Source organism: Ranitomeya imitator, chromosome 2, assembly GCF_032444005.1.
Source record: "Ranitomeya imitator isolate aRanImi1 chromosome 2, aRanImi1.pri, whole genome shotgun sequence".
Classification (NCBI taxonomy): Eukaryota; Metazoa; Chordata; class Amphibia; order Anura; family Dendrobatidae; genus Ranitomeya; species Ranitomeya imitator.
Window position 1 is genome coordinate 343,560,761 of NC_091283.1, and position 18,975 is coordinate 343,579,735.

The 18,975-nt window shown below is 42.3% G+C and overlaps 1 protein-coding gene across 1 annotated transcript in view; it reads right to left on the reverse strand.

Moving 5' to 3' along the window:
- Window positions 1-2,117: 2,117 nt before the first annotated feature.
- LOC138666520 (zinc finger protein 850-like) overlaps window positions 2,118-18,975 on the reverse strand; it is a 122,708-nt gene continuing 105,850 nt past the window's right edge. Inside the window, exon 15 of the mRNA XM_069754736.1 lies at window positions 2,118-4,381. Within this exon, the coding sequence (XP_069610837.1) occupies window positions 2,694-4,381 (1,688 nt within the window). The 3' untranslated portion in view covers window positions 2,118-2,693. The remainder of the gene's footprint in view (window positions 4,382-18,975) is intronic.

An 18,975-nucleotide genomic window follows, 5' to 3' on the forward strand; every position in this document is an offset into this window, starting at 1 on the left:
CCCCCCACTTTGTCACCCCCATTGGTAGGGACAATAAAAAAATTAAGAATTTTTTTTTTTTTTTTTTCACTAAGGTTAGAATAGGGGTAGGGGTAGGGTTAGGGTTAGGGGTAGGGTTAGGGGTAGGGTTAGGGTTAGGGTATTTTGTGATCGTTCTGTCCCATCATTATTCCTCAGCTGGTGGAAAGAGGTCGGGAAACAAGCGTTGAGCAACTTCAGTATTGTCGATCAAACTCATTTAGCGGCCTGAGATCAGCGCATGTAAATACAACCAAAATGCTTCTGTGTGATGTGCAATATGTTAGCATTTGGGGCCCCATTTTAAACTTTGCCTATGCGTAGGGCCCCACTTTGCCTTAAACCGGCCCTGCCTACAAGTGTAGAAAGATATTATACAGTCACCATGTGACAAGTGGGCCTATGTAACTTCAAATGCCAAGGCTGAATTTTAGTCCCAGTTCCGCCCTGGTTATTACAATTGTAAAATCATAATCAGCAGGTTTAGTCCCTAGTTTATTGGGGAATGTATAAGAACTGACACAGGGCACACATGGTAAAACTGCAGTAGGACGTTTAAAATTTATTGCACATATATTGATAGCATAAGATGGAGTCAGATGAACCCTCCTACACAAAACATGATAAAGTCATTACTACAGGACTGTATAAGAAAGGGATTTATTCTACAAGAAATGCTGGGGCCACAAATGAGAGAATCTGGACCCTGTGGCAGGATAATTCGGGCCCCCAGCGTGTTAGGGCCAGATGGGCTCTTTGTCCCTAGAGCTTCTCTCTACTCGGTATAATGAGACTCTGCTCTTGGTCATATAAGGAGGGATGGAGTAAAATAGGAACTGCTGAATACGAGACCTTGTCTGATCTCTGTGTCCTATGTAAGAACTATGGAGATAGCGCTATTCTTCTGTATAATGGGGCATGGCGCTGGGGCCCGAATATTTCTGCACAAGGGTCTCTGGAGAGATAATCTCATCCCAGCATTCTGGATTGGAGGAAGGGAAAAAGAAGGGAAAAACGGATTGGGGGATATTTTATTGTAATTTCCCTTAAAATAACTGTTTAAAAAAGGGGTTTTCATTCCCCCTCATTTTGTGCTGTCAGGTATTTCCAAAGTATATAAAATCATTGGAAATCCGTTCAAAAACCTTGTGTGGAGAGGTAAAGAGCTGAAGCTAAAGAGTCCTCATCTCCTAAAGAGGGAGGATTGGCAACTCAGAATGTCATTACATATTTTCGGATTATGAGTTAGGAAGAAGAGGGAGGAGAAAATTTTGGGATTTGTTTTGGAGTGGAGGAAACGGTTGCAATGTTTGTCCATATGATGTATATATATGAATATATACACATGTGAAATATTGACTGCATATTGAATATTGCTTTTTTTGCTTTTTGGATTAAAGATATTCATAACTGCCTATATTTCTAATTCTAATATACTGTATTTTTCAGACCATAAGACGCATCCAAGATTTAGGCAGCAGAAAAAAGGAAAAAACATTTTTCCTACTAATTAAATCTTCCCTAATAGTGTAAAGTGGAGTGGTGAATATCACTAATTGTAATGCACCAGAGTAGAATATGGAACTAATAAATCTATTGATAATGTTGTTTGCACCATGTATTTCATTCACATGTAGCTTCACTGCTCGAACATTAACCCTTTCACACCATAGTCATATTCTGCTCTTTCATTTTTTCCTCCCCTTTTTCACCATATAGTGTACTGGAAAACGGAAAAAAATTCCAAGTGCAGTAAAAATGCAAAAAAAGCACAATTCCATGTTTTTCTATTTTATTTTCAATTGGAGCAAACGGGGGTCATTTCAACCTTTGTGGGGGGATTTTCATATTTATAACAACTTTTTTTCACTGCTAACTTTATTTTTTTTTAGTCCCCTTAGGGGACTTGAAGCTGCGATCATCTGATCACTTGTGCTACACATAGCAGTGCTTCAGCGCTGCTATGTATAGCAAAATTCAAAATTTCATATTAACGCTGTCCACAACCCCTTACTGTCATGACAAACCATCAGCACCCCACAATCATGTGATAGGGGCGGCAATGGGCTGCCACAGTGACTCGCTTCTGGCTGACAAGTGTTAAATCCCGCTGTCAGAAATTGACAGCGGAATGTAATTGTTTAACAGCCGAGGATGGAACTCTGATTTACCTGCGGCTGTTAAAGGCACATGACAGCTGATTAAATCAGCTATCATGTACAAGGAAAGATGAGGGCTCAGTGCCAGATACCACATCAAAGTAAGGGACATGACATGTGCAGCGCACATATATGCACACAACTCTGTTGCATGGACAGTGCATGCACACTAAGCTCTGTTACAAATGCACATTTTGTATACACACACAGCTCTGCTACACATGCACATTTACATACACATATTTTTGTACAATTTTTCAGTAAAAACATAATTTCTCTGTGTTATTGTAAACAAAATATGATACTCCAGTAATTCATTTTTCACATTCCAGGCATGTTAATGGCTTCTCTGTGTGTGATTTTTTAAGTTCAAGAAGATAACAATTTGGACATTCTGAATAATAATAATAATCTTTATTTTATATAGCGCTAACATGAATATGAATATTGCTTCTCCACCGCATAAGCAATCTGATGAGCAACAATAAATGATTTATGTGCAAAATATTTCCCACATTATGAGCATGAAAAAGGCTTCTCCCCTGTGTGTCTTCTCTGGTGTGAAACAAGAGATGATTTATCTGCAAAACATTTCCCACATTCTGAACATGAAAAAGGCTTCTCCCCTGTGTGAGTTCTCTGGTGTTTAACCAGATTTGATTTATCTGCAAAACATTTCCCACATTCTGAACATGAAAAAGGCTTCTCCCTTCTATGAGTTCTCTTGTGTGTTCGAAGACATGATTTATGTGCAAAACATTTCCCACATTCTGAACATGAAAAAGGCTTCTCCCCTGTGTGAGTTCTCTGGTGTGAAACAAGAGATGATTTATCTGCAAAACATTTTCCACATTCTGAACAGGAAAAAGGCTTTGCCCCTGTGTGAGTTCTCTGGTGTGAAACAAGAGATGATTTATCTGAAAAACATTTTCCACATTCTGAACATGAAAAAGGCTTCTCCCCTGTGTGAGTTCTCTGATGACTAAGTAGTATCGATTTTTGGTTAAAACATTTCCCACATTCTGAACATGAAAAAGGCTTTTCTCCTGTGTGAGTTCTCTGGTGTATAATTAAATCTGATTTTTGGTAAAAACATTTCCCACATTCTGAACATAAATATGGCTTCTCTCCTGTGTGGGTTCTTCTATGTTTAATAAAAACTGATTTATCTGCAAAACATTTCCCACATTCTGAACATAAATATGGCTTCTCTCCTGTGTGAGTTCTCTGATGTAAAACCAAATCTGATTTTTGGTTAAAACATTTCCCACATTCTGAACATGAATATGGCTTCTCCCCTGTGTGAGTTCTCTGGTGTTTAACAAGAAATGATTTATCTGCAAAACATTTCCCACATTCTGAACATGAAAAAGGCTTCTCCTCTGTGTGAGTTCTTTGGTGTGAAACCAAATTTGATTTCTGGTTAAAACATTTCCCACATTCTGAACATAAAAAAGGTTTCTCCCCTGTGTGGATTCTCTGATGACTAACAAGGGCTGATTTCTTGTTAAAACATTTCCCACATTCTAAACATGAAAAAGGCTTCTCTGTGTGAGTCCTCTGGTGTGTAACCAAATCTGATTTCTGGTTAAAAAAATTCCCACATTCTGAACATGAAAAAGGCTTCTCTGTGTGAGTTCTTTGGTGTGAAACCAAATTTGACTTCTGGTTAAAACATTTCCCACATTTTGAACATAAAAAAGGTTTCTCCCCTGTGTGGATTCTCTGATGACTAACAAAGGTCGATTTCTTGTTAAAACATTTCCCACATTCTAAACATGAAAAAGGCTTCTCCACTGTGTGAATTCTTTCATGCCTAACAAGATCTGATTTCTGGTTAAAACATTTCCCACACTTGGAACAAGAAAATCTATTCTCTGCTATGTGAATTTTTTTATGTTTAAGAAAAGACATTTCAAGGGGAAAACTATTTCCATATTCTGAACGTGAAGCTGGCTTCTTTGATTTAATAGCAGTTTGTTTTTTAATGTTTATTTTGTGACTTTGATTTTCCCTAGTAATCGATAATGAATCAGAAGACAGGACCTGTTTCCAAGGATCAGATGACAAATCTTTTATGTGAAGGGATGATGATATATCTGGAGTAATGTCATTCACTTCAGCTGTATCCTGTGGGATCTCAAGATCATCTGATTTAAAAATTGAAGATGTCAGCTGTCCCTCTGACCTCCTAGTACAGTCATCTGCCAAGAATAAAACAATTTTTTTTTTTTAAATAAAATATCCATGCATTTATTTTTGAACATTTCTACTCACAATGCAATTTGAAATGGCAAGTTATGTAGAAAAATTGAATTATTCACAATGACCATACCAGATCACAGTCTAAGAGAAAACATTATAGGATGAAGCAACAGAGCCTTCCAAATATTGTAATACAAAGCCACCAAAAAATTGTTATGTAGGTGAAAATGATACCAATAAAAACTTCTATCCCACTAAAAACAAACCCACACTCAGATCCATCATCTGTCAATGGAAAAAAACAAAGGTTTCAACATTATTAGTGGCTCAAAGGCTCTTGAAAAACAAAATGGCTTCCATAAACCAACCTAGCAATATCTGCTCTCCCAAAGTCAAATCTCCCTTCGATTCTGAGCCTTGCTGTGTGCCTAAACCACATTTAGCATCTATGTATTTGGCATTGCTGTAGTGATAAGTACCCACATAATTTACAGTGTGTGTGTCTCCTGGAGCACAATCTGGGCACTATGGGTTGGATAATAAAATGGTATATTTTCAATTTTCACTCTCCAACATGCACTGTGTGCTAATTTCCCGAAAAACACAGTGGAGCCAAAATAGTCACTACTCCTATAGACTAATTAACCGAGGGTTATAATTTTCAAAATGGAGTCACTTTATGGAGATTTCTACTACTCTGGATTACTATCATTTTGTTATGTTAGTGCTTCTTCAAATGGTGTGCGCCATGTCTTATGGGATCTCCTCCTGTGACATCTGCTTCTGTGACAAGATGTGGCCTTGTTCATTCTGCAGGCCACACTGGTAATGGAGGAGACATCGGAACCAAAAGCTCTGGGCAGCACACGCTCTGTCCAGCCACTAAAGGTACCGTCACACTAAGCGACACTGCAGCGATACCGACAACGATCCGGATCGCTGCAGCGTCGCTGTTTGGTCGCTGGAGAGCTGTCACACAGACCGCTCTCCAGCGACAAACGATGCCGGTAACCAGGGTAAACATCGGGTTACTAAGCACAGGGCCGCGCTTAGTAACCGATGTTTACCCTGGTTACCATCGTTAAAGTAAAAAAAAAACCACTACATACTTACCTACCGCTGTCTGTCCTCGGCGCTCTGCTTCCTGCACTCACTGTGAGCACAGCGGCCGGAAAGCAGAGCGGTGACGTCACCGCTCTGCTTTCCGGCTGCCCGGCACTCACAGCCAGAGCAGAGAAGCAGAGAGCCGAGGACAGACAGCGGTAGGTAAGTATGTAGTGGTTGTTTTTTTACTTTAACGATGGTAACCAGGGTAAACATCGGGTTACTAAGCGCGGCCCTGTGCTTAGTAACCCGATGTTTACCCTGGTTACCAGCGAAGACATCGCTGAAACGGCGTCACACACGCCGATTCAGCGATGTCAGCGGGAGAGCCAGCGACGAAACAAAGTGCTGGCCTTTCTGCCCCGACCAGCGATATCACAGCAGGGGCCTGATCGCTGCTGCGTGTCACACTGGACGATATCGCTAGCCAGGACGCTGCAATGTCACGGATCGCTAGCGATATCGTCCAGTGTGACGGTACCTTAAGACTAGGATACCTGGGACCTCTAGCATCATCCAGTCTGGCAGTAAAGATGTGTGTGCAGTCCAGGCAAAGTAATCACATCCCTGACTCAGTCAAAACTGGAAAGCACCACACCCGACTAAAGCTACAACCGTATATAGGGTAGTTTCGGATTCAGAAGTTGGAAAATAATTTGTAAAGTCCATTTTTCTCTTGTGAAAGTGAAAAAATTTGGGCTACATCAACATTTTGGGGAAATAATAAATTATTTTTACATTCCACCTTTAGATAAATTTTGAATGTCTTTTTTGTTTCTATGAAGAACGCAAATTTCTAGAATCGAAGGCCCCTCAGAGTAATTTGAAAAGTGATGTTACCAAAAGAATAGGTTTTGTAAATTTAATTGAACATAAAAACTTTTTGCAAAATTTGTAAACCTTCTATCAACCTAAAAAAATAAAAGGATGTTGAAAGAATAAAACGGGATGTTGTAAAAATGCTTCCGACTTAAAGCAAAAGTACCTGTAAATGTAATTTATTAATAGGGATGAAGGAACCTGAACCGGGAAGTTTGGGGTTCGTAGCGGGCACCGAACACAAACATTTTACTGTATGTCCGGTTTCCTGTATGGGTTCTACATTCAAATAAAGCTTGTTGAAAGCTTTTTGACTGTGGGCACTTCCAGAGCCATCACAGTAATCATGCCAAGTACTGACATGCCTGTGATTATACAGGCCAGTTCACGTGGTGCACCGACTAAAGGCCGGATCAAGAGTGTTACTGCCCCATTATGTTTTCGTTCATGTAAGGATGGGATGCAGCTGGAGTGAGAGACATATTCGGACTGTGCACTCTGCAATTACAATTCTGTGTGTACTCTGCAATTCCTATATGTGCTGTTTCTGTGGTAAATGCTGCTCTGTGTACTCTGCAAACCCGTGTGTGAGAGTACACTGCTGAAAGCTGCTGTGTGCACTTCTCACCCTCCACCTGTGGGAGTACTGTACCCTTAAGCTGCTATGTGTACTCTGACCCCGCCTCTGGGAGTACTGTCCTTTAAGCTGCTGTTTGTACTCTTCCCCCACACCTGTGGTAGTAATGTCCTTTAAGCCACTGTGTGTACTCTGTACCCTCAACCTGTGGGAGTACTGTCCTTTTAGCAACTGCGTGTACTCTGCACCCTCTGCATGTGGGAGTACTGTGCCTTTAACCCCTTACCGACATCAAGCATAATAGTACGCCGATGCCGGTTTCCAGGGCCGGCGTCAACACCCGGCGCACCCGGGCAAGTGCCGAGGCCCTAGCGAGACGGGGGGGGGGGGGGGGGAAGAAGGGGGGAGGAAGAGCCCATTTTAGCACATCTGACCAACTTTTTACTATTGATGCTGCCTCTGCAGTATCAATACTAAAAAGATATAATGTTAAAAATAAGAAAAAAAAATCTTGATATTCTCACCTTCTGGCGTCCCCTGCAGCCTTCCCGATGCTCGCGATGCTCCCGCCAGCCGCCGTTCCCAGTGATACCTTGCGAAATGACCCCAGATTACGTAGCATCACGCGAGACCGCTACGTCATCACAGGTCATTGTCTCGCAAGGCATTACTGGGAACGGGAGCTGCCGGGAGCATCGCTAAGGCCTGGGCTGGATCCGGGGGCCACCAGAAAGTGAGTATATAACTATTTTTTATTTTAATTTTTTTTTAACAGGGATATGATACCCAGTCTGTGGAGGAGAGTCTCCTCTTCTCCACTCTGGGTACCATCCGCACATGAACCGCTTACTTTGCGCATGGTGGGCATAGCCCCATGCGGAAAGTAAGCGGATCAATGCATGCTATATACTACGTGGGTTGTTATATACTATGCGGACTGTGCTATATACTACAAGGGCTGTGTTATATACTACGTGGCTGTGCTATATACTATACGGGCTGTGCTCTATACTACGTGGGCTGTGTTATATACAATGTGGGCTGTGCTATATACTATACAGACTGTGCTATATACTACGTGGGCTGTTATATACTACATGGGCTGTCCTATATACTACATGGCTGTGCTATATACTACGTGGCTGTGCTATATACTACGTGGCTGTGCTATATACTATATGGGCTGTGCTATATACTATATGGGCTGTGCTATATACTACGTGGGCTATGCTATATACTACATGGGCTGTGCTATATGCTACATGGCTGTGCTATATACTACGTGGCTCTGCTATATACTACGTATAAAAAGTTTTCCATTAAAAAATTGTCATATTCAATGTATGCAGTTTTTTCTTTGCAGCAAGTTCAGCTAAGAATAAAATGCTGACAGCGGCATTTAAATGGCGCTTCTGGCAATCGCGCCAGAAATACGCACACGTGATCGTGGGTCACTGGTGTGTCGACATGATAACCCGAAGTCCCCTGGTGCTGTGAGAGCCACCCAGTGGTCAGCGCTCATAGCAAGTCAGCAATTCCACTACAAAGAGGTGATCTGACCATCGCCTCTATGTAGCAGAGCCGATCGGCCTATGGCAGCTTCTAGTTTCCTATGGAGACTCTTGAAGCATGCCAAAAGTAAAAAAAAAAAAAAAAAAAAAGGTTTTTAAAAATAATAATAAAATAAAAAAAAATATAAAAGTTTAAATCACCCCTCTTTTGCCTCATTCAAAATAAAACAATAAAAATAAAAATCAAACCTACACATATTTGGTATCGCTGCTTTCAGAATCGCCCGCGATCTATCTATAAAAAAAAAGGATTAGCATGATCGCTAAACGGCGTAGCGAGAAAAAAAGTCAAAACGCCAGAATTACTTTTTTTGCATTAAAATGCAATAACGGGCGATCAAAGGATCGTATCTGCACCAAAATAGTATCATTAAAAATGTCAGCTCGGCACGCAAAAAATAAGCCCTCACATAACCCGAGATCACAAAAAAGGAGATTCTACAGGTATCGGAAAATGGCGCAATTTTTATTTATTTTTTCTTCTTTTTAACAAAGCTTGGACTTTTTTTCACCACTTAGATAAAAAAAAGAACCTAGAAATGTTTGGTGTCTATGAACTCGTAATGACCTGGAGAATCAAAATGGCAGATCATTTTAGCATTTAGTGAACCTAGTAAAAAAGCCAAACAAAAAAACACTCTCCCTAAAAAAAAAACCCGTTACATGGCCATATTGACGGAAAAATAAAAAAGTTATGGCTCTGAGAAGAAGGGGTGCGAAAAACAAAAGCGTAAAAAAGCTCTGAGGGTTAAGGGGTTAAACTGTTGCGTGTACTCTGCACTCACCACCACTAAGAGTACTGTTTATTAAGCCCCTGTGTGCATTCTACATCCTCTGCCTGTGGACTACTGTCCTATAAGCCGTTGTGTGTACTCCACAAACATTCATGTGAGATACCTGTGCTAAAATCTGCTGTGAATACTCTGCACCCTTCTCCTGTGGGAGTACTGTCCTTTAAAGGGAACCTGTCACCCCGTTTTTTCAGATTGAGATATAAATACTGTTAAATAGGGCCTGCGCTGTGCGTTACTATAGTGTATGTAGTGTACCCTGATTCCCCACCTATGCTGAGAAATACGCCAGTCAATCAGGCTGGTCAGGTCAGGTGGGCGTGGTGACATCGCTCTTTTCTTCCCCAGCTTTCCGTTGGTGGCGTAGTGATGTGCGCATGTCGCAGTGACGAATCCACTGCGCGCACGTGAAGAAGCAGCGCGCGATCTGCGCTACTAGCCCTGTCATCGGTGGGGGCGGCCATCTTCCTGGGGCCGCGCGTGCGCAGATGGAGTGCTCTGCTGCACGGGGCTTCAGGAAAATGGCCGCGGGATGCCGCGCGTGCGCAGAAGAGATCGCGGCGGCCATTTTCCCAAAGCCGAGATGCAAACTGGCCGCCGCGATCTCTTCTGCGCACGCGCGGCATCCCGCGGCCATTTTTCTGAAGCCCCGTGCAGCAGAGCACTCCATCTGCGCACGCGCGGCCCCAGGAAGATGGCCGCCCCCACCGATGACAGGGGGTAACAGCGCAGATCGCGCGCTGCTTCTTCACGTGCGCGCAGTGGATTCGTCACTGCGACATGCGCACACCACTACGCCACCAACGGAAAGCTGGGGAAGAAAAGAGCGATGTCACCACGCCCACCTGACCTGACCAGCCTGATTGACAGGCGAAAACGGCGACTTTGGTAATGTATTTCTCAGCATAGGTGGGGAATCAGGGTACACTACATACACTATAGTAACGCACAGCGCAGGCCCTATTTAACAGTATTTATATCTCAATCTGAAAAAACGGGGGTGACAGGTTCCCTTTAAGCAGCTGTGTGTACTCTGCCCCCTACGGCCTGTGAGAGAACTGTTAATTTAAGTCGCTGTGTGTTTTCTAGTAGTCTGAGAAATAAATAATTGCCGTTGATCGGCTCATTGCTCTTAGTAGGCTCCAAAAATTATTTTTCAGGCGTGGTGTGGGTTTTCTAGTACTTTTTGAAATCAATATATCGCATCAGCCATCTCGCCATTTTTATCCCCCAAAAATAATTTTTTAGGTTTGGTGTGTTTTTTGTACTACTTTTGCAAATCAATATATCGCTTCAGCCAGCTTGATGCCATTTCTAGGCCCAACAATTAATATTTCGGTGTGTGTTTTCTAGTAGACTGAAATGAAATAATTTGAATTAGCCTACTCATTGCCATTAGTAGCTCAAATAAATAATTTTTCAGGAAAGGTATCTGCTTTCTAGTAGTCTGGGAAATAAATAATTGGCATCAGACGTCCCATTGCTGTTAGTGGCTACTAGGTACTTAGCAACTAGGGACTGCGGTGCCAGAATATCTAGTCTGCACAGGAACCAGCAGGCTCAGTTGTTTTTTTTTTTAGTATATAACCTATTAATCCTGAGTGAGTTGCTACACAGGCATAACCTAAACTTTGTCTCTTGCTAATATGGACCATATCAGATGGTGGTGCCGGATTTTGAGACATGCCAAGTAAGGTTTTACACATTTTTGCCATGCTAACTTTCCCTTCTGAGCTGCCTAGGCAACTTCCTCCTCTGCACTCTGCTTCCACTGAGCTCCCACTGTCAGGTGAGGATGCCCTCAGTAGTGCATGTATCAGTGTGCGCTTGTATTCTCACATTTTAGGATCACTCTCTAATGATGGAATAATAAGAATGGCACATTGTGCTTGTAGTGGGGATCCGGCGGCGTGGAGATGAGTGAATATTTCAATGTTTGGTTCGGATTACGATTGCCAAATTTGCAATATTCGCCGATTAATTAGTCGAATATTCGCTGAACATAACCGAGCGCCATTCAGCTCAATGGGAGGCAGAAACAAACGCATGCACAACACTTTATAATGGCCCTAAATGTAACATAGTAACATAGTTAGTAAGGCCGAAAAAAGACATTTGTTCATCCAGTTCAGCCTATATTCCATCATAATAAATCCCCAGATCTACGTCCTTCTACAGAACCTAATAATTGTATGATACAATATTGTTCTGCTCCAGGAAGACAAATGCTGACAAAACACATCAAATGAGGGACAGACACCAGGAAATTGGCACATGCAACACCTCTACCTGCTTTCATGCTGAGCCACACTCAGATGGCATAGATATCAGTTTTGTAAACTACCATTGTCAGAAAAATTTATGGATAGTAACACGGGTTGTTAAGTCCAATGAAGTGGAGGCCTGACGGTGTCGGAGGTCTACTGCTATAGGCAACATACATGAAGGAGACCTAACCAGGAGTGTTCACATTTCAAAAAATTATTGGCAGACACCACCAAAGTGGCATCAATTTTACCACAGTACAAATAGTATAATATGGACCGACAGGTCTTCCACTACAGTGACTACACCCAATCCAGCAGATTGACACCCAACCAGCAGTGTTCACATTTCCCAAAAATATTGGCAGACACCACCAAAGTGGCATCAATTTTACCACAGTACAAATAGTATAAGAGGGACTGACAGGTCTTCCACTACAACCAATCCAGCAGATAGACACCCAACCAGGAGTGTTCCCATTTAAACAAACGAGGGCCTTACACCACAGAAGTGGCATCAATTTCACAAGAGTAGAAATAGTATAATAGGGACCGACAGGTCTTCCACTACACCCAATCCAACAGATGGACACCCAACGAGGAGTGATCACATTTCAAAAAATTATAGGCAGACACCACCAAAGTGGCATCAATTTCACAAGAGTAGAAATAGCATAATAGGGACCGACAGGACTTCCACTACACCCAATCCAACAGATGGACACCCAAACAAGAGTGTTCACATTTCCAAAAATTATTGGCAGACTCCACCAAAGTGGCATCAATTTCACAACAGTATAGAAAGTATAATAGAGACGACAGGTCTTCCACTACACCCAATCCAACAGATGGACCCCTAACCAGGCGTGTTAACATTTTAAAAAATGAGGGCCTGACACCACCAAAGTGGAATAACAGTCACGAGAATGGAAATAATATAATTGGGACTGAGATGTCTTCCACTACAGTTAACCCAGCAGTTATAGACCAACCATGACTGTTCATATTTTCACAAATTTGTGTTAACAGCAACAGCAGCAGGTACAGAATTCACATTAAAGATATCACAGAGTGCAGTTACGTGACATTAATGCATCACACTAAAAAATGCAATATCACCTAGTTTGTACAGTCTGCGATTGGGGTACAAAAGTCCTTGGAGGTCCATGACTTGTTCATCTTGATGAAAGTTAGGGGGTCTACACTTTCAGGGGACAGCCGGCTGCGCTTATCTGTCAGGACACCATCAGCAACGTTAAAGATACATTCAGAAAGAAAGCTGGCTGCCGGGCATGATAAAACCTCCAAGGTGTGTGAGGCGAGCTCAGGCCACTCATCCATTTTGGAAGACCAAAATCTGAAAGGGTCCAATCCCTCCCTGATGGTATTCAGTTCTAGATACTCCTGCACCATCCTCTCCATTCGTTCACCACGTACAAGGCTTGGACTTGGACTGGTGCATGAGTTGTTCATTCCCTGATGAAGGATTTTATATCCGAAACGCGCGTCAGGGTGTGCGCATTGCTGGGACCTGGGTGGCACCTATAAGGTACAGATTCCCCTTATTTATTTTCTCGCTGCTAGCACATTGCACTTTTTTGTACTTGCACATTATTGCCCTATATATGGGCTGCGTTTGCGGCTGGATTCATTTGATCACTCTTATTGATTTTTATTTATTTTATTTTTTGCACAAATGTTACCCTACATATAAGTTTTTTATTGATTGATCACGTTCCTCTCTTTTTATCTTTTATGGTGATATAGGATCCCCTAGGGATCAATTGGATCACTGGTATTGGTTCTTACTAGAAGTTCTGTATGGAGATATGCATGTATGAGTATATATAATCACATATGCTCTCCTATATACCTTCTGGGTGCCTCTAACTCCTATTCAGGCTTTTATATAATTGATTTTATGTACCGTATATACTCGAGTATAAGGCGAGATTTTCAGCCCAAATTTTTGGGCTGAAAGTGCCCCTCTCAGCTTATACTCGAGTCAAGGTGGGTGGCAGGGTCTGCGGGTGAGGGGGTGAGGGCGCTGAGGCATACTTACCTGCTTCCAGCGATCCTGACCCTCCCCGCCTGTCCCACGGTCTTCGGTGCTGCAGTTCTTCCACTGTTCAGCGGTCACGTGGGACCGCTGATTAGAGAAATGAATATGCGGCTCCACCTCCCATAGGGGTGGAGCCACATAGTCATTTCTCTAATCAGCGGTAACGGTGACCGCTGATAGAGGAAGAAGCTGCGGCACCGAAGACAGCTGTGCGGGAGAAGGAGCCGGACGCCGGGACCAGGTAAGTATCGCATATTTACCTGTCCCCGTTCCAGCCGCCGGGCGCCGCTCCATCTTCCCGGCGTCTATCCGCTCTGACTGTGCAGGTCAGAGGGCGCGATGACGCATATAGTGTGCGCGGCGCCCTCTGCCTGATCAGTCAGTGCGGAGAGACGCCAGGACCGGACGCTGGGAGCTGCAAGCAAGAGAGGCGAGTATGGCAGTTTTTTTTTTTTTACTGCAGCAGCAGCGGCACAGATTTATGTGGAGCATCTATGGGGAAATATGAACGGTGCAGAGCACTATATGGCACAGCTATGGGGAAATATGAACGGTGCAGAGCACTATATGGAACAGCTATGGGGAAATATGAACGGCGCAGAGCACTTATGGCACAGCTATAGGGAAATATGAACGGCGCAGAGCACTATATGGCACAGCTATGGGGCAATAATGAACGGTGCAGAGCACTATATGGGGCACAGCTATGGGGAAATATGAACGGCGCAGAGCACTATATGGGGCACAGCTATGGGGAAATATGAACAGTGCAGAACACTATATGGGGCACAGCTATGGGGAAATATGAACGGTGCAGAGCACTATAAGGCAGAGCTATGGGGAAATATGAACGCTATATGGCACAGCTATGGGGAAATATGAACGGTGCAGAGCACTATATGGCACAGCTATGGGGAAATATGAACGGTGCAGAGCACTATATGGCACAGCTATGGGGAAATATGAACGGTGCAGAGCACTATATGGCACAGCTATGGGGAAATATGAACGGTGCAGAGCACTATATAGCACAGCTATGGGGAAATATGAACGGTGCAGAGCACTATATGGCACAGCTATGGGGAAATATGAATGGTGCAGAGCACTATATGGCACAGCTATGGGGAAATATGAACGGCGCAGAGCACTATATGGCACAGCCATGGGGAAATATGAACGGCGCAGAGCACTATATGGCACAGCTATGGGGAAATATGAACGGTGCAGAGCACTATATGGCACAGCTATGGGACAATAATGAACGGTGCAGAGCACTATATGGCACAGCTATGGGACAATAATGAACGGTGCAGAGCACTATATGGCACAGCTATGGGGCAATAATAAACAGTGCAGAGCACTATATGGGGCACAGCTATGGGGAATAATGAACGGTACAGAGCACTATATGGCACAGCTATGGGGCAATAATGAACATGCAGAGCACTATATGGCACAGCTATGGGGCAATAATGAACGGTGCAGAGCACTATATGGCACAGCTATAGGGAAATATGAACGGTGCAGAGCACTATATGGCACAGCTATGGGGAAATATGAACGGTGCAGAGCACTATATGGCACAGCTATGGGGAAATATGAACGGTGCAGAGCACTATATGGCACAGCTATGGGGAAATATGAACGGCACAGAGCACTATATGGCACAGCTATGGGGAAATATGAACGGTGCAGAGCACTATATGGCACAGCTATGGGACAATAATGAACGGTGCAGAGCACTATATGGGGCACAGCTATGGGGCAATAATGAACGGTGCAGAGCACTATATGGCACAGCTATGGGGAAATAATGAACGGTGCAGAGCACTATATGGCACAGCTATGGGGAAATAATGAACGGTACAGAGCACTATATGGCACAGCTATGGGGAAATAATGAACGGTGCAGAGCACTATATGGCACAGCTATGGAGAAATAATGATCTATTTTTATTTTTGAAATTCACCGGTAAATGCTGCATTTCCACCCTAGGCTTATGGCTTATACTCGAGTCAATAAGTTTTCCCAGTTTTTTTGTGGCAAAATTAGGGGGGTCGGCTTATACTCGGGTCGGCTTATACTTGAGTATATACGGTATATTTGCTCTCTTATTTATTTACTTTTTTGTCCTAATAAATGTGCACACTATGTATACTATGGCCTAATTGTTGCAATAAAGTATATCTAATTTTAGATCCTTGTTAGTGCTTCTTTGGGGTTTGGTTCCATGTTTTTGGTGATTGGTTGCACACTAGTAACTGAGTGGTTTCCAATTTCCTTTTTGTTGCACCAGCGAGGAAGTTACAATTGTTTTATTATTTATTGATCATTATCTTTAATGTGCTAATAATCCTCTGAGGTGTATACATTATTGTTTCCCATGTACACCAAGCCTAATTTCCCTTCCACCACAACCTCACTTTTTCCCAGTCATGTTGCTCAGATAGTTCGGTAGGAGCACAGTATTATCAGAAAAAAAATAGATTTTAAACTCTGCACCACCTCTGCAAACAGCTGAACTTCAGTGGCAGTAAATTCCAAGTTGAAATATGGCATGCTATATTGTGTTAGTCACAGAAAAAAAAATTATTTGAGTGTGGATGACGCCTCTATGACAAAGAAGTTATGCTACAAACAATTTTAAAGTCAGGTCCCCTACTGCATGACACTAGGAACAGAAGAATATTTTGTGACCTCTGGATCAGGCCTCTATAATACAATAGATGCTACAAACTATTTTAAAGTCAGGTCTGTTACTGTATGACACTAGGAACAGAAGAACTTTTGTGGCCTATGGATCAGGCCTCTATAACACACTAGATGCTACAAACAATTTTAAAGGCAGGTGCCCTACTGTATGACGCTAGGAACAGAAGGAATTTTGGTGGCCTCGGGATCAGGCCTCTACAGCTTAAATTCAACCCAAAAAGTGTGATACGGCGGGTTGTCTAACTTTTTGCAACTGAAAAATTATATATTTTTTTAATGTGCCTTAGGTCTGCAGACAGTTTTATATCACCACAGCACTAAATGACAAGGTGGGATACAGCAAGCTGTTTCACATTTAGCTGGTGAAAAAATATTAACCCCCAAGGGTGGTTTGCACATTAATGACCGGGCCAAATTTTACAATTCTGACCACTGTCCCTTTATGAGGTAATAACTCTGGAATACGTCCATGGATCCCTGTGATTCTGACACTGTTTTCTCGACACATATTGTACTTCATGATAGTGGTAAAATTTCTTTGACATGACTTGCATTTATTTGTGAAAAAAAACAGAAATTTGGCGAAAAAATTGAAAATTTCACACTTTTCCAACTTTGAATTTTCATGCCCTTAAATCACAGAGATATGTCACACAAAATACTTAAAGGGACTCTGTCACCTGAATTTGGAGGGAACAATCTTCAGCCATGGAGGCGGGGTTTTCGGGTGTTTGATTCACCCTTTCCTTACCCGCTGGCTGCAATATTGGATTGAAGTTCATTCTCTGTCCTCCATACTACACGCCTGCGAAAGGCAAGATTGTCTTGTGCAGGCATGTACTACGGAGGACAGAGAATGAACTTCAATCTAATATTGCAGCCAGCATGCAGCCAGCGGGTAAGGAAAGGGTGAATCAAACACCCGAAAACCCCACCTCCATGGCTGAAGATTGTTCCATCCAAATTCAGGTGACAGTGTCCCTTTAATTAACATTTTCAACATGTCTACTTTACATAAGCACAAATCAGCACAATTTTGGAACCAAATTTTTTTTTTGTTAGGAAGTTAAAAAAGGGTTGACCATCAATTTCTCATTTTTACAACAACATTTTTTCTTTAGGGACCACATCACATTTGAAGCCACTTTGACGGGTCTATATGATAGAAAATACCCAAAAGTGACACCATTCTAAAAACTGCACCCCTCAAGGTGCTCAAAACCACATTCAAGAAGTTTATTAACCCTTCAGGTACTTCACATGAATTTTTGGAATGTTTTTTAAAAAAAAATTTACATTTAACTTTTTTTCACAAAAAATGTATTTCAGATCCAATTTGTTTTATTTTACCAAGGGTAACAGGAGAAATTGGACCCTAAAAGTTGTTGTCCAATTTGTCCTGAGTACGCTGATACCCCATATGTGTGTGGGGAACCACTGTTTGGGCGCATGGCAGAGCTCGGAGGGGAAGGAGCGCTGTTTGACTTTTTCAAACTAAAATTGGCTGGAATTGAGATCGGACGCCATGTCGCGTTTGGCGAGCCCCTGATGGGCCTAAACAGTGGAAACCCCTCACAAGTTACCCCATTTTGGAAACTAGACCCCTTAAGGAACTTATCTAGATGTGTGGTGAGCACTTTGAACCCCCAAATGGTTCACAGAAGTTTGTAACGTAGAGCCGTAAAAATAAAAAATCATATTTTTTTCAAAAAAAATTTTTTGCCCCCAATTTTTTATTTTCACAAGGGTAAAAGGAGAAATTGGACCTCAAATGTTGTTGTCCAATTTGTCCCGAGAATGCCGATACCCTATATGTTGGGGTAAATCAGTGTTTTGGCACACAGCAGAGCTCGGAAGTGAAGGAGCACCGTTTGACTTTCAACACAGAATTGGCTGGAATTGAGATTAGACGCCATTTCACGTTTAGAGAGCCCCCGATGTCCCTAAACAGTGGAAACCCCTCAATTCTAACTCAAACTCTAACCCCAACACATCCCCTAACCCTAATCCCAGCCCTAACTCTAATCCCAGCCCTAACCCTAATCACAATCCTAACTCTAATCCAAACCCTAACCCTGACTTTAGCCACAACCCTAACTTTAGCCCCAACCCTAACCCTAATGGGAAAATGGAAATAAATACATTTTTTTATTTTATTATTTTTCCCTAACTAAGGGGGTGATAAAGGGAGGGTCTGATTTACTATTTGTAGTGGGTTTTTATGTTTGGCAGCTGCAACATGCTAAATAATGCTTTTTATTGCCCCAAAAAATAGTTTTTGCATCACCACATTTTGAGAGCTATAATTTTTCCATATTTTGGCCCACAGAGTCATGTGAGGTCTTGTTTTTTGCAGGACGAGTTAATGTTTTTATTGTTGACATTTTCGGGAACATGACATTTTTTGATCGCTTTTTATTACGATTTTTGGGAGGCAGAATGAACAAAAACCAGCAATTCATGAATTTCTTTTGGGAGGGCGTTTAAACAGTTCTGCATGTGGTAAAATTGATAAAGCAGTTTTATTCTTCGGGTTAGTACGAATTCAGCGATACCTCATTTATATCTTTTTTTATGTTTTGGCGCTTTTATACAATAAAAAATGTATATAAAAAATAATTATTTTTGCATCGCTTTATTCTGAGGGCTCGTTTTTTGTGGGACTAGATGATGTTTTCAGCTGTATCATGTT